Genomic DNA, 17,362 nt, shown 5'->3' with positions numbered 1-17,362 from the left:
AAGATATCAGTTTCATATTTCCTCTTCCATTCAGAGAGTTGAACTTAAAGGAGAAAGAAAAACTAAGTTTGATGGACCTTATAACTCATTTTTTCCCAGAGACAAAAGAACTGAACCTTACAAGAAGGAATCAATTCAAAGTCCTGTTCATCCTTGATGGATTGGACGAATGTCGCCTTCCTCTGAAGTTTGATTGTAATGAGACGTGGTGTGATGTATCGTCACCAGCCTCTCTGGATGTTCTCCTAACGAACCTCATGAAGGGAAATCTGCTTCCTTCTGCTCTCATCTGGATCACCACCAGACCAGCAGCTGCCAGTAAGATTCCTCCTGACTGTATCGACCGGCTGACAGAGATACGAGGATTCAGTGACGCTCAAAAGGAAGAGTACTTCAAAAAAAGATTCACGGATCAGAATCAGGCCAACATAATCATTGATCATGTTAAAAAGTCAAAGAGTCTCTTTATCATGTGCCACATCCCAGTCTTCTGCTGGATTTCAGCCACTGTTCTCCAGAACATTCTGGAGGAGAAAAGAAATAATGATGTGAAAAACAATCAGGCTGATGAGATCTCTAAAACACTACAGGAATCAAATACTGAAGACACTCCCAAAACTCTGACACAAATGTACACACACTTTCTCCGCTTTCAGATCCAGCAGAGCCGCCGAAAGTATGATGGAGAATACGCAGCAGATGTTTCCTGGGATAAAGACGCCATCCTTTCACTGGGGAAACTGGCATTTCATCAACTGGAAAGAAACAACGTGATCTTCTATGACACAGACCTGGAAGCCTGTGGTATTGACGTCTATAAGGCATCAGTGTACTCAGGCATGTGTACCCAGATCTTTAAGGAGGAAACAGGGATCATTCTTGATACCATGTACTGCTTTGTTCACTTGAGCATTCAAGAGTTTATTGCAGCCCTTTATGCACATCTGTTTCTAGACATCAACAAGAAAAGTGTGTTTGTTCATGAGTCTACAGAACAGAAAAGCAAAAATGAAACCATGATTGATTTTCTGAAGACTGCAGTGGACGAGGCGCTCGAGAGTGACAATGGACACCTGGACCTTTTCCTTCGCTTCCTCCTCGGTCTGTCACTCCAGTCCAATCGACGACTCTTACGGGGTCTCTTGACACAGCAAGACGGCAATGACCAGAGCAACAAGGAAATAGTTCAGTACATCAAGCAGAAATTAGAAGGTAATCTGTCTGCAGAGAGATCCATCAATTTGTTCTACTGTCTGAATGAACTGAACGACCGAACTCTGGTGAAGGAGATTCAGACCCACCTTAGCAAAGGAAGTCTCTCATCTGGTGACCTTTCACCTGCCCAGTGGTCTGCTTTGGTCTTTGTGTTGTTGACATCAGAGGAAGAGCTAGAGGAGTTTGAGCTTCAGAAATTCAAGAAATCAGACGAGTGTCTCATTAGATTATCGGCAGTCATCAAAACCTCCAGAAGAGCTCTGTAAGTCATTTAATACGTTTTGTCATGTTTTGCTCTCATCTGAAAAATGCATTTATCTACATTATTCTATAGTGATTCCCCATCATGAACATGAACTGAAAGGCCCTGATATACTTCAAGCAAAGTTCTTTTTCATTCTTCGTTTAGGGGTAAAACGAAGTTCGAAATACATGAGCAGCGATATACTGTAATCGAACATCTGACGCCACCCACACTGCTGAGAGCGACGGTTAAATGAATATGTACAAATGTTGCGCGCTTTCCTCTCAGTAACAAAATAAACACAATAAAACTGAGAAACTAGCAAGGATCTGTGGATATATTTGTTTGAACAAGCTCTGTAATTCGGCACTCCAGCAAAGTCACGTCGCGTTTATATTGTAACACTTTATTTATTCGTTTCGGCCTGATTTTGTTTGAAATGATTCACATCAGTTTGTTCTTCGATTTCGTTTGAAGTGTATCGGGGCCTTTACCCAGTAAAGCCTGACATATGAAATAATAGTCTGAAAAAATCTATTTTTTTTAATGGAGACAGTTTATCAAATATTTAGACAAAATATAAAAGAACATTTAAAAATGTTTGCGTATTTGTTTTTGTTACAGTTGTTATTTATATTGCCAAAAAATAAAATGAAATTCTGAAAGGTTATGATATAAAACAGTGAGATTTTTATATAACAGGCTAAATAAAGTACAATTATATTATCAGTTGGTACTCTGTATCTCCCAATAATTTGATATTTTAAATGTTTAGTTTTATGAGAAGTACTTTAGTTTTAATTGTGTTTGTACTGCAATATGTAGATGATTGAGAGATTTACAAATAAACATTTATCAAAAGTCTGTTGTATCATATTTGATGTACTGTTACGTACAGAAGGGAGTGGAGACACAGGTAAGGGTTAACAGGTTTATTTTCAGGTAAAGCAGAGCGTGAGCAGAGTGCAGGTGAGTAATGGCAGATGATAAGGTCGATGAGCCGATGAACTGGAACTGATACTTGTCTGTGTGTTCTAGGAAGCGTGGATGCTGGGAGACGTGGAACAGATGAACACACAGGAGATACACAGGAGACGAGGAGACACAAGGGATCACTGAAGACGCTGGAGACAGGTAAGTAGCTGAGTCAAGGGAGTCCTGGAGGTAAGTAAACACTGGTGTGTGTCAACGAGACCGGACCGTGACTGAGTGAACTGGCGTGTCTTTTATGTGGCTGTGGTGATGGGTGTGAATGAGCGTCAGGTGTATCTTGTCAGTACTCAGGAGAGGGAGTGCGATGTGATTGGGTGAGTGTAGAGCCTGGCGTGTCTGTGACATTACCCCCCCCTCCACGGTCCGCTCCTGAGGACCGCGGACCCCGACGTTGTGGTGGTCGACCTCTGCCTCGGGGAGCTGGCTTGTTGGGATGTCTGCCGTGGAAGTCGTCAAGGAGGCTGGGATCCAGAACATCATTCCTCGGGACCCATGAACGTTCTTCGGGACCATATCCCCCCCAGTCGACCAGGTATTCAAGGGATCCACCACGACGCCGGGAGTCCAGGATATCTTTCACCTGGTAGGCTACCCCGTCTTCTGCGATGAGTGGAGGAGGGGGATCCTCGGGGTCGCCAGGCTCTGTGGAGGGAAGGACAGAGGGATGGTGAGGTTTTAAGAGTGACACATGGAAAACTGGGTGAATACGATACTCAGGAGGGAGTTGCAGGTGATAGGTGACGGGGTTGACTTGCCGGATGATGGTGAAGGGGCCAACGAACCTAGGACTCAGCTTCCTACAGGGCAGGCGCATCCTGATGTCCCGGGTTGACAGCCAAACCTTCTGCCCTGGCTGGTAGTTGGGTGCGTGGGAGCGTCGAAGGTCGGCTGTCAACCTGCGCCTGCGTAGGGCTCGCTGGAGTTGCAGATGTGCTGAGTCCCAGACCCTCTCGCTCTCCCAGAACCAGTAATCCACCGCCGGAACGTCTGATGGTTCCCCATCCCAGGGGAAGAGTGGGGGCTGGTAGCCGAGTACGCACTGGAAAGGTGTAAGGCCTGTAGTGGGTTGACGGAGAGAGTTCTGGGCGTACTCTGCCCAGCCCAGGAACTGGTTCCAGGAGTCCTGGTGGCCGTGACAGAAGGTACGCAGGAAACGGCCGATCTCCTGTATCTTCCTCTCCGTCTGCCCATTCGTCTGTGGATGGTATCCGGAGGAGAGACTTATGGTCACACCTAGGAGTTTGAAGAAAGCCTTCCAGACTCGGGAGGTGAATTGGGATCCACGGTCTGATACAATGTCTTTAGGTTATCCAAAGTAGCGAAATACATTGTTGAATAACAACTCTGCCGTTTCCATGGCAGTGGGGAGTCCAGGCAGGGGAATTAAGCGACAGGACTTGGAGAAGCGGTCGACGATCACCAGCACACACGTGCATCCATCGGAGATGGGAAGGTCGGTAATGAAATCCACTCCTAGGTGTGACCAGGGACGAGTGGGAACGGGCAGAGGTTGGAGCTTTCCGGAGGGAAGATGGCGTGGACTCTTGGAGACGGCACATTCCCTGCACCCTTGCACGTACCTCCTGACGTTGGATGTCATGTTGGGCCACCAGAAGCGCTGTTTTAACAGCGAGAGGGTTTCGTTGACCCCGGGGTGGCCAGTGCCCAGTGAAGTATGTGTTGAGTGGATGAGGGGTGTGCGTCGTGTCCGTGGTACATACTTCAATCCGGGGGGGCAACCCGGCGGAATGCTGGTGGAGGCATTGGACTCGGGGAGCGTCTCTTCCGACCAGGAAATGGGACTCACCACGAGTCTTTCGGGGATGATGGGCTCTGGATCTTCGTTGTTTTCATCCAGGCTGTGGATACGAGATAGGGCATCGGCTTTCACATTTTTCGATCCAGGGCAGTAGGAGATGGTGAAATCAAATCTCGTGAAGAATAGAGCCCATCTGGCCTGGCGGGGATTTAGTCTCTTGGCATCTCATAAGTATCCCAGGTTCTTGTGGTCTGTTAAAACGACGAAGGGGTGTTTTGCTCCCTCAAGCCAATGCCTCCATTCTTCCAGGGCGAGTTTGATGGCGAGGAGTTCACGGTTGCCGATGTCATAATTTACTTCCGCCGGGTTGAGTTTCCTGGAGAAGAAAGCACATGGATGGAGTCTGCTGGGATTCCCCTGCTGCTGGGATAATACCGCTCCCACTCCGGTGGTTGAGGCATCAACCTCGACGACGAAGGGGAGCTCTGGGTCAGGGTGAGCCAGGAGGGGAGCGGTCGTGAAGGCGGCCTTGAGGGCCTCAAAGGCTTGGGTGGCGGCTGGGGTCCAGGACAGAGACTTGGGCTTACCACGGAGGAGGTTGGTGAGTGGACCGGTGATGGAGCTATAGTGCTGGATGAAACGTCGATAGAAGTTGGCAAATCCTAGGAACCTTTGTAACTCTTTGATAGTGGAGGGAATGGGCCATTCTTTCACTGCTGTGACCTTCCTCTCGTCCATGCGGACGCCACTGTGGTCGATGTTGTAGCCAAGGAATTGCATGGAGGGCTGATGAAAGGTGCACTTCTTGGCTTTCAGGAAAAGGTGGTAATCCCTCAGGCGTTGGAGGACCTCCGCAACGTGTTGGCGATGTTCGGCCAAGCTCCGGGAGTAGATTAAAATGTCGTCAATGTAGACCAGGACAGACCGGTGCAGGAACTCCCGGAGCACCTCATGCATAAAGTCTTGGAATACGGAGGGGGCGTTGACCAGTCCATACGGCATGACGAGGTACTCATAATGGCCAGTAGGGGTCACGAAAGCCGTTTTCCACTCGTCCCCCTCACGTATTCTGATGAGGTTGTACGCGCTGCGGAGGTCCAGCTTGGTGAACACAGTGGCGCCGCGTAGATGTTCCAGGGCTGCTGGGACGAGAGGAAGGGGGTAACGGAACTTCACGGTGATTTGGTTGAGTGCTCTGTAATCAATGCAGGGCCGCAAGCCTCCGTCCTTCTTAGCCACGAAGAAAAAGCTAGAAGCAGCAGGGGAAGTGGACGGTCGGATGTAACCTTGCTTGAGAGCCTCGTCGATGTACTCCTCCATGGCTTTCTCCTCCGGAACGGATAGGGAATATATCTTCCCTCTGGGCACTGGCTCACCTGGGATGAGGTCAATGGCGCAGTCCCATGGCCGGTGGGGAGGCAGCTTGGAGGCTTGTTTGGGACAGAAGACATCTCTGAAGTGGGAGTAACAGGCTGGGATATCCGTGGAACGTTTTTCGAGAGGGCTTTCCACTGTAGTGGCCCCGACTTGGATTTCTTGGGAACTTGGAGAACTGGACGTGGGGAGTTCGGGAAAACAGCCGTGGAAACATTGGTTACCCCACTTCAGGATCTCTCCTGTCCTCCAGGAGATGGTGGGGTTGTGCTGCTCAAGCCATGGGCGCCCTAGAATCACGTCAGATGTAGACTCCTCCAGAACCAGCAGCTGGATCTCCTCGGTCTGGAGCACTCCCACTTGGAGACGGAGGGGTCCCACGCTGTAACGTACTTTCCGTAATGGTTTTCCTGTTATCGCGTGGATCTGGTAGATCTTCGGCGTTGGGGTGGTCTTGAGATGCAGCTGGCGACAGAGGGCTCCGGAGATGAAGTTTCCAGCTGACACAGAATCGAGGAGCGCACTGACTGAAAGACAAAGTTCAGCGGCAGTAAGTTTTACTACAATTGAGAGTGGTTTCATTTTATTCAAAGTGGGCAGGATGGCACTCACCAAAGGCCGGGCAGGACGAAGGGGGCATTCTGAGATGTAATGCCTGGCACCACCACAATACAGACAGAGATTCTGGGTCAGCCTCCTCTGTCGCTCAGCTGCTGAAAGACGTGAGTGCTCAATCTGCATGTTGTCATTTGCTGGTTCTGGGGAGCTGACGGACTCTGGCTGGTGGAGAATGGAGGGGAATAGCGGCTGGCCCTGGTGCTCTTCTAAGCACAGCTGCATATGAGTGGCGAATCTGATGGATAACTGAATGAATTTCTCGAGCCCGATGGAATCCTCGTATGCAGCGAGATGCAACCGCACACGTGGATCGAGGCCTTGACGATATGTAGTGATCAAAGCCTGCTCATTCCAGCCACTTGCAGCAGCGAGGGTACGAAACTGGAGGGCATAATCAGACACAGTTAGTGCACCTTGTTTTAAATTGCATAATCTCTCACCAATCGACGAATCCCAGGCGGGTTTACCAAAAACTTCCTTGAAGTGGGTTGTAAAACTTGACAAGGACGATACAACGGGGTTATTTAGGTTCCAGAGAGGTTCAGCCCATTGCAGTGCTTTTCCGTGAAGCTGAGAGATTATGAAAGCCACCTTCGATCGATCGTCTGGGTATAAGTGCGGTTGCATCTCCAGGACCAGCGAACATTGCAGGAGGAAACCGTTGCAATCCTCCGCCAGACCAGAGAAGGGCGCCGGTTTGGCCATGGGACTGGCGACCACAGGTGGTGAAGGAGCTGCGGCGGTGGATGCGGAAGTGTTCGCTGGTGTCGTTGCCGTGGAAGTGCCGGTGAAAGTGCGACGAAGTGCATCGACCAACTCTTGAATGGGATCCGGGGTGCTCATGCTGTTACCTGGGCGGTGTTGGTCCGGTCTTCTGTTACGTACAGAAGGGAGCGGAGACACAGGTAAGGGTTAACAGGTTTATTTTCAGGTAAAGCAGAGCGTGAGCAGAGTGCAGGTGAGTAATGGCAGATGATAAGGTCGATGAGCCGATGAACTGGAACTGATACTTGTCTGTGTGTTCTAGGAAGCGTGGATGCCGGGAGACGTGGAACAGATGAACACACAGGAGATACACAGGAGACGAGGAGACACAAGGGATCACTGAAGACGCTGGAGACAGGTAAGTAGTCGAGTCAAGGGAGTCCTGGAGGTAAGTAAACACTGGTGTGTGTCAACGAGACCGAACCGTGACTGAGTGAACTGGCATGTCTTTTATGTGGCTGTGGTGATGGGTGTGAATGAGTGTCAGGCGTATCTTGTCAGTACTCAGGAGAGGGAGTGCGATGTGATTGGGTGAGTGTAGAGCCTGGCGTGTCTGTGACATGTACACATTTAATAATTTTTTTTTTATCGAGTTTAAATTAAAATATGTATTTGTAATTTAGTAAATATTAAGTAAAATAAATATAAATTTAATTCCAGCAATTATTATGAATGTTTTTATACTATCATTAAATTAATGATATTTCACCCATTGGCCACCCTGCTCTCTAAGATATCAGCATCGGCCATCGGTTGACCACTATGAATAATCAAGGAAACCTCAATTGCTTTAATCCAGTAAATGTTAATCTTGAAATATTAATAACTAATACAATTTCTTAGGTTCTTAGATTTAAGTAATCTTAGCTTTACTTAAATCATTAAAGATTTCATAGCAACAAGACATATATATGTGAATGCAGGGATTTTTTCAGACATCACTAACCCTAAAATTTACATAAACTCCAGAACATAATATTTACATAAATTCTCCAGCTTTGTTGTTGTTGAGCAACCGAAACATGAGCTGTTAAAGCAACACCTTCTTTTGGAAAGCGGGCTGCAAGCAGCAGCTCATTTGCATTTAAAGGGACACACATAAAAAGGCACGTTTTTGCTTACACCCAAATAGGGGCAAATTTGACAAGCTATAATAAATGATCTGTGGGGTATTTTGAGCTGAAACTTCACAGACACATTCTGGGGACACCAGAGACTTATATTACATCTTGTAAAAGGGGCATTATAGGTCCCCTTTAAGTGTCCCCAAAGAAGTGAGCCAAAGGCAACAGTGGCAAGAACCCAAACTCCATCAGGTGAAAGAAATATAGAAAAAAATCATTGAAGAAACCAGGCTCACCTATAAAAAGCTAGAAATCTTAACATAAATATATTTTTTTCATTCTTCATATTTTTCACATGCTTCATTTTACCCAGGAAATGTGTACAGGAAATACTAGTTTTTGAAGAGTATTCATATTTTAGCTCAGCCTCTTTACTGTATATATGCTGTTTATGTAAAAATAATAATGGAAAGTATATCTAATATTTGTATGTAGAAAATGTATTGTATGTGTTCCATCTAATTTTGTGATGTGATTTATTTCTCTTGTAGGTTAAATGACTGTAACTTAACAGACAATAGCTGTTCAGCTCTGGCTGCAGTTCTTGGAGCAGATACTAATCTGAGAGAGCTGAACATGAACAAAAATAATCTGCAGGATTTAGGAGTGAAGATGCTCTGCACTGGACTGAAGAATATAAACTGTAAATTGGAGATACTGAGGTAAGTTGAGCCACAGGAGTCAAATGCCAAGAGTGAGGTGCAATGACTGACAGGATGTTGTCAGAGGCAACAGCGCAAGAGAACTTTTGTTAATAAATGTTGCATTTCTTTGTTTAAAGTGCCCCTATTATGGATTTTTGAAAATCATCTTTCATGTAGTGTGAAACATAGCTCTAAATGATTGAAAACATCCTGCAAAGTTTTAAATCTGAAAGTGCATAGTATATTAAGTTACTGTCTCTCAAAAGTAAGAGTAGACTCTGAATCAATTAAATGAGTCATTTGTAAAATGAATCTTAAACTGTTTCGTTGTGATGTCACAACGAAACATTAGCATATTGCCCGCCCACTTATTGCACGTGCAGACGCCAGGGAAAACTTGAAACCTGAACCTTGTGATGTGTGTTCCCGTCATTTTACTGACGACTGCTTCTTCAATCTAAATGCGTTCAACAAGGGATTTGCAGGCTGGTTGTTATTGAAGGATGGGTCAGTACCCAGTTTATTTAGACCAGCTTCTTCCTCTGAAGAACCTGTAACCTTTAACCTATAACCTGTAACCAACAACCTGTTTTGTAGGAAAGAATGTAATTATAATTCTCACAGAGAAAATAATTTAAATTAGTTAAGTTTTTAAGGAGCCAAGATACAAAACTGCCCCCAAACAAAAAGACTAGTAAAAAAAAAAAAAAAATCTTCTAGACAAATATGCGATTAGCAAGGACTAAAATCCAGTGTCTTACATCCACACAGTTCTGAGTTTCAGTTCAATGGCCTAAGTAGAGTAACGTTACTGGACTGACACCATTATACGGTTCAGTCCGAACATGTCAGTGACTTCTCCGCGTCCAAATTCCAAGCCAGAGTCACCTCATACTCTGTAACATGTTTCTGAGCAGATACTCCCGAAGCGTGCACACTCTAAAAGCCTGTCAAACACTGCATTTGCTGGAAAAAGTTATCATTCGCATCTTATTCTGCTAAAACTGTCAAATACACACAAGGTTTACACCATCGGTTAAGTGTAAAGTGAAAGTAAACAGTTAAGAGTCAATCGAATGCGTGTCAATATATAAGATGCGTGCATGAACTTTAAAGGGACAGACAACACATGCTGCGACTTGTCCTTAAAGGGATAGTTCAACCAAAAATGGAAATTCTGTCTTTATTTACTCACTCTAAAGTTGTTCCAAACCTGTATTTCTGTCTTGTGCTGAACACAAAAGAACATATTTTGAAGAATGTGGGTAACCAAACATTTGCTGGTACCCACTGACATCCATAGTATTATCTTTCCTATATGGAACTCACTGGGGACCAGCAACTGTTTGGTTACCCACATTCTTCAAAATAAAACTTCAACAGAAGAAATTTATTCAGATTTAAAACAAGTTCTAAGGTGAGTAAATAATGACATAATTTACTTTTTTTTTCCATTTATTTAATACAGTAGCTTTAACAAGAAACCTATAAATTAGTATTTTTATCTTCATCCACATTGGGCTGAAAGTCTGTCATTCTTTTTTCTTTTGTAAGTGTAGGACCAAAATCAGCTCAAATGAAATAATTTATAGGGAATTATAAAGAGTCATTAAGTTTACGACCGAGCAACTGAATCATCCAGCGTTCATCTGCTCGGATCGTAATAAGCTCTTGTAGCGGATATGAATATCCACTATCGTGAAAACACTGATTAGAGCCCGGTAACTTTAAGATCGACAGTTTACAACATTAAATTTTACAAGCACATAATACAAGACACTTTCTTTTAAAATCTACAAGAGACTTTATTTATTCTAACACAAACTAATCTAACACAAACACACACACAAACATTCATACGTGTTGCAGAAAGAAAGGAAATCAGAGAGAAAAAGTTTTAAGAGAGAGCGAGAGAATGATATGGTGAGCATTTCTAGCAAAATATGTACTTCAAAAGACCTGACCTGAACGAACCATGAATCATTAATTTAATGCACCAGTTCAGTTTTAGAATCTGGAGGTACTTGCTTGTCAACTTTAAATGTGAATCTCCTCGTCGGCGTCCTTAGCTTTGAGAGAAGGTTTTTTTCGAGTCGATGATTTGTTGCAGGGTCTTTTCGTGTCCGGATTGTGTTAGGTAAAGACCAATCCCGTTTGAGCGTGCTGGCAAAATGAAAGGAAGTCTGTTTGTCATGGCTGGAGTTAAAGTTAAAGCAGCAAAAGTCGTTGGTTAAACTTTGCAGCAAAACTAAAAACACGAGACTCTCAATGGAAAAGAAAATTAAGGAAAAGAAAAGAAAAGTGAGTGAAAGTTGGATAGCTTGAATGAGCTGCTTGTCTGTTCTTTGTCAGCTTAGTCTTGTTTTCGTTTTGTTCTTCTTGTTAATCCATTGTGTTACTTTTCTTTCTTTCTTTCTAGTTTGTTAACTTTGATGTGACTATTTAAATTTATGTGTTTTTCCCACCTCTGTGAGGAGTTCTGGCCAATCAGATATCGTCTTGTTTCAAAAGGTGGCTTTTCTTCGCCCCCAATCATAAAATAAGCGTTATCTCCGGACTCTGGAACTCTTCGGCAGAGAGTACCGTTTTAGACATAATTTCTATTAAATGGAATATGATACATTTTACACAGATTTCATTCAAGCCATGATTTAAACATGCATTAGAGATTTAAATTCATTCCAAATAAGGCATACTTTCAATCAATCATTCAAAAGTTATCACATTTACATGAATTGTGGGTGTTCTAAAACATAACTGGTCACATGTAGCATGTGTAGACATGATATAAAATTTATGCAGTTGAAAGATGTTTGATAAGTCCATTTCAAATTGTTTGGAACAATTTGATGCAGTTTTAGTTATAGAAACCTTCTTTGTGGGTTTTTCTGTAAAGTTAGGTCACTCAGAGAAACGGGCCTGCATTGTCTCTCTGTCTCTTTTGATCTGGAGATCAAAGACTATTTATCTTCTGGTGACCATTTGGTTTAAGTTTTGCCGCCTCTCCTTCAGTCAGGAAGCATGGGTGCCATAAGAGTAATTAGCAGGGGGTTGTTCTGTAGACGGACTGGAGCCGAAAATTAGATTCTCAGAGCTTGGGTTTCTGGAATTATGTTTTGAAAGAATCATCTGAATGATTCATTTGTCTGGTTCGTCCACGGTTCCTACAAAGGCTACTTTTTAATATATAGGGAAATTAGTTTGACTGTACTGCTCAGTCACTGGCAAAATAGTAAAAACAACATGAAAATGATTTGTGATCAAATCATGAAGCGTGATATTTTTGCCATATCGCCCACCCCTACTTATTAATAAGAATATTATGCATATTGTGTGTAGTTAGTTTTCCCCCAAGGGGGCGTTTTCCCCACTCTACCCTAAATTCACAATTGTGTCTTATAAAGTCAGAATTGTGATATATACTGTAAATGGCAATGCTCATTTATATCTCTCAATTCTGACTTTTTTCTCAGAATTGCAAGCTTATATCTATAATATATTGTATATATTCTGACAATTACGATCCATATGATCCTTTTTTTTTTTCACTCAATTGCAAAATTAATTTTTTTACAATATTCTCTCTATATTATAATGTTTTTACTCAAGTAATGATTCATAAAAAATGAAAACCAAAACTAGTGTGGAAAGATTGTTAATATTAGGGATAAGAAAGCTACAACTGGTTTTAATATATTTCCAAAATGAATGTAGAAATGATTCTAACCTCTTCTGGGTTAAAATGGATGCAGATACAATAGGAGGGTTAAAATGTTAAGAACTGTAAGAGGTCTTTCATGACGCTCCATATGCTGGGATGTGAATTTGATAGGTGCTTGATATAAAATAAATGTAAAAAGTCCTTGAAATTCATTGAATCTGGTGATCATGAAAGAGTGGGAACCCTGACAAAATAAAATTCACTTTGAGGATTTATTTTGTTCAGGTTTAACTGATTAATCATCTGAATGTTTTCATTCCTGTTCTAGACTCTCTAACTGCAGTGTAACAGAAGAAGGTTATAAAGCTCTGGCTTCAGCTCTGAGATCAAACCCTTCACACCTGATAGAGCTGGATCTCACAGGAAATGATCCTGGACAATCAGGAGTGAAGGAGCTCAGTGATTTACTACAGGATCCAAACTGTCAGCTGAAGACACTGAGGTGAGACGGGATGAAATAATGAACATTATTAACAAAATATGCAAGCTAACAAAATATGGAGGCTAAATAGTCATAACAAGTATATCATTTTAGTCATACAATAAGTTAGACAATTTGTTGCATCAAAATGATCAAGATCAGATCAGATGCTGCAGGTTCTGACATGATGATGATAACCGTCAACACAGTTTAGTTGTGGTTCAAGCTACAGGTCAAATAGACATTATGGGTCAGTATATGTGCTATTCTGGAGCAGTGTTGGGTGTAATGCGTTACTGTAATTAAATTACTTATCCACTGAAAAAGTAAAGTAAGGGATTACTGTTCATTTTTGATAATTTAATTACAGTTACTTATTATGTACTTGCGTTACATACTGTAAAGTAGTTCAATAGTTCTGTTTAAATCAATATTGAATTTAAAATCTAAATTTGTTGTCTAAAGGTAAAAGTGAACGCTGCCTCTTTAAAATCGTTAGCTGTAGTGCAGTTGCGTGCGAGTTCGCAACTTCGCTCCAGTTGGCTGCGTAGTCGCTGTCTGAAGATGTCGGCAGAAGCGAGTGGCTGTTTTGCAGAATGGAAATAATCCAATTACTTCACTTTTTTGACACAGGTAGGCAAGAACATTACGGTAAAATGTAAGCTATGTCCTAGGGAGAACTCTCTGAGAGACGTCTTCAGTCAGTGTGCTCTCAGCGCGCACACATAGCCGCCTCTCGCGAGTGTCAGATTTTCGCGGTTTATTACACATAAACGTTCAAATACACACAGTTATGTCAAAATGCCCGTCTTGGCATATATTCGCGTTGGTTATGTGAATGTGAACAGCATGTGTAACAGCATATTGTCTCCGTCCATCAGGGACGTGCACAGACATTTTGGAGGGCAGGGGCTCAAGTGGAAAAAAGGGCACTTCTCATAATTATTTATAAAAAAATTAAAATAAAATAAAATAAACAAAACGTTAAATATATTAACACAACTCTGACTTCCTTACCAATTTATTTTAATTCCCACACACTCACGCAATTGTTTCATACTCCACAGATTTCTACAGAATAATCAGTTCACACAGAGATCATGATCTTCTTTAGTATTCACTAGGTTTATCACAAGAGCAGGCAACAGCAAAGGAAACTATGCCACAGTGTGTGTTTTCTACACTACTATTTTCAAGTAGCTATATATATTTAGAATAAGGAGAAGGACATAGTTTCACTAATAATTTGTTTATTTTGCACAAATCAATACATCATTTTAATTCTTTTGGAGTTATTGGAATACTTCTTTCATGTTGTGGACAATTTTAAGATTTTGGTCTATTTTTGCTTCCACGTCTTCTTTTACTGTAATGGAAAGAAAACTTCCAAAATACACATTTAGATGGTGTTTGTTTTAAGCCTACTACCCTCCGTCTGTTTGCATCTGTAGATTTCTTTTAAATTAACCAAAACAAGCTAATCTGCATATTTAAACACATTGACCCCCAGTTTCACAGATGAGGTATGTTTATAAAACCTACTTAAATATCCTAATTGAACTAAGGCTTAATCCTGGCTTAGGCTAAGCCCTGTCTGTGAAACTGGGCCCAAGAGTTATTTTCCCCCTGAAATGTTACAAGTACATAATATGTATTATAACAAATGCCTGCAGAGGGCGCCAAAAGCCTGGTAATTGTTGTTGTTACACAGCACGATCAAATCCTTGTTTTTGGCCAACCAGCATAATTAAAAATATAACATTAGTTAAATAATAATAATAATAATAATCGACCACTTTATTATAGAAATACTGTAATTTCTTCAACGAGAATATGTGGACATCAATCATGCACACTCAGAGCGAGGGTTTAAACTTTTATTGATGTAACGTATTCTCCTGTGTAACTAAGCGTAGAGTTAGGAATGATAGCATTATGCAATGCTGTATTATGATTTTTAAATGGTTTTAATAAATCGTGCATGCTTAGAAAACTGTCTAATAATGCAGTTCATGGATGTGCGTCCATGGATCCTCCTCTTCCGGTATTGACAGCCCTACAGATATCTTTACCATGGTTCAAAACGCAGTGCATAGCACATTAAAATAATTGAAATTATAATATGACAAATTGCATTAGTATCAAATCTGACAGATGCGTTGCTGGTGGTCAAATTATTAACGCGGCGTTAAACGTATATAAATAATCTCACGCTTAAATGGGGGGGGTGCATGTGGGAATGAATGACGTGTCCCGGAGGGAGGGCATCTGAACTCGAACTGATATATAGCCGAACTGATACATATATATAGTATTTTTTGACAGGGAAGCTGTGCGCAAACAGGAATATATATTCATTTATTAAAAAAAAAAAAAAAAGTACCCTAGAAAAAAGGGCACTTTCTCTCAAGGAAGAAAAAGGGCACGTGCTCAAGCCCCCTTTTATGTATAAGTGTGCACGTGCCTGCTGTCCATTATCAAACAACAAAAGAAAAGCTTAAATAAGGATTAATCTATATTTAATTTATACAGTTTTGACTATACAGAGTTATTTTATATTTGATTATTCAATTTCTGTGGTATTTTTACTTACTACTATTAGACCTACCTGGAAAAAAATATATAGCATTGTTTTATTTGTATTTTTATATATTTTTACCGTGGTATCAACTTTGGTATCGAGTATTGTGCACTTTTGGTGGTATCAGTACCGACTACTAGATTTTTCTGACATCCCTATTTGTTACTAAAAAAATTTTAAGTATTATAAAGTAAATAAAAGTATTATAGTATATGTTTTAATAAAGTTAAAATGTTTTAAAAAGCTATAAAAGGCTAAACTATTCCATGTTTGACTAAATTATTAAAAGAGTTTCCTTTCTATTGTCTATCCGGTCAAGGTTTATAGGGATTTTAAGAAGTAATTAGTAAGTTACTTATTGAGTAATTAAATTACTTTTCAGGCAGAGTAATTAGAAAAGTATTTTAAATACAACATTGATGATGTAATTAGCAATGGATTTGTAAAAATCGCATTTCATGTGATTTTTGGCCATTCAGGATGGGTCAGTACCACAATTTTGGCTTTGGTACGGTACCACAATCTAATACCGGTATATCGGTATTAAATCGATACCATACAGGGTCTAAATTTTGGTGTGGGTATTGCGCATAATTATTCTCATTCTCGCAGGTTGCGCGTTTACAAAGAGGGAAATTATCGCAAATGTTTATTAGTAAAATAATCAACACAGATTATCACATCAAATCAGTAATTGGTTACCACTTATAGCACACTTGAACCCATAGTCTATTACAAGTGTTACCTAAATACATTTTTTAAATACAGAGATAGTATATTAAAAGCACATTTTATTTCATATTTCATGGTGTTTCAAAATAGCACAGTTGAGTACACTTAGATGTTTTTAAGATTATCTTAAGAAGTACTAATGAAGAATCTTTAGTATATTAAGTACAAAATTAGTGTGCGAAAGTAGAGCACTTTAAGTACATATGCGCCCTGCGATACAACACTCTCGTGCGGGTTACGGACAACTGACGGAAATCACTTGCCCACGTTTTTTTAAACCCATTTTGAACATCCAAGCGATTTTATCATTCAGTAGTAACGTACTTGGGAGCTCTGTGAGAGATGGTTTCTTTGCGCTTATACCAACAAACAACGCACACACAAGCCGCCTGTATAGAGCTTGCGCCTTCCAAATTGAGTTGTTTTACCTTAAACGGTATTTAATGTATTAAAAGTGACTATTCAGTGTTATTTTACATTTGATTACTTTATTAAATTTCTGTAACTAGCATTTCTGTACCTGAATACTTCTGTAAGAACTAGCTAAACTTAAGTGCAAATATTAGGAGATAAACATCATTGGTTCAAACGCACGCTGGAGCTTTCATGTTATCTAAACCATATGATCTTATGTACGTGCGTGTAGGTTTGATGGTTCTTCATCATTTTTATAAGCAAAGCAATTCCAAATTATACGTCTACTGCTGTCATTATTAACAAAGAATATACACTAACAAGAAGCGAAACTCAATAGAATGTTCCATTGGAACACCAGCGCCCAGCAGCAGCTCTGCGTTTCCGCCATTTTGACTTGAAAGTCGGTCGAGTCGGTCCACTAGCTTCTATGGCAATATCAGCTGCTTTGTTAAAAAAACAAAAACAAAGTACATTAAAGCTAAAATCCAACCTGAATGATGACAACACAGAATAAAATACTATCACTAGTGATCATCAAAAACAGTTTATTTTACAGACTTTGTGTTTAAGTCTTCCACTTTTTTCACAAAACCTTTGCTCTCTAGAAACGCAGTCAGTTTGGGTTAAAATTCGTTGAAGTTCAAGTATTAGCATTATAAACAAAATTAAATTAAGGACATGCATCAGAGTAATTGCGAATGTTGGACAATAAATATATAACAGAAAATAACAGCTTGTTTTTACAGTGTTGTGT

The 17,362-nt window shown here is 41.1% G+C and overlaps 1 protein-coding gene across 1 annotated transcript in view; it reads left to right on the top strand.

Annotated features, from left to right (window-relative positions):
- The window catches only part of LOC127522225 (uncharacterized), an 884,749-nt gene that overhangs the window by 348,758 nt on the left and 518,629 nt on the right, over positions 1–17,362 (top strand). The window contains exon 47 of the mRNA XM_051911962.1: positions 12,726–12,899. Coding sequence (XP_051767922.1) covers positions 12,726–12,899 — 174 coding nt within the window. The remainder of the gene's footprint in view (positions 1–12,725; positions 12,900–17,362) is intronic.

This window comes from Ctenopharyngodon idella, chromosome 2, assembly GCF_019924925.1.
Source record: "Ctenopharyngodon idella isolate HZGC_01 chromosome 2, HZGC01, whole genome shotgun sequence".
In the NCBI taxonomy this organism is placed as follows: domain Eukaryota; kingdom Metazoa; phylum Chordata; class Actinopteri; order Cypriniformes; family Xenocyprididae; genus Ctenopharyngodon; species Ctenopharyngodon idella.
Note: the sequence above shows the minus strand (reverse complement) of the source record. Positions and strands in the feature narration are given on the sequence as shown.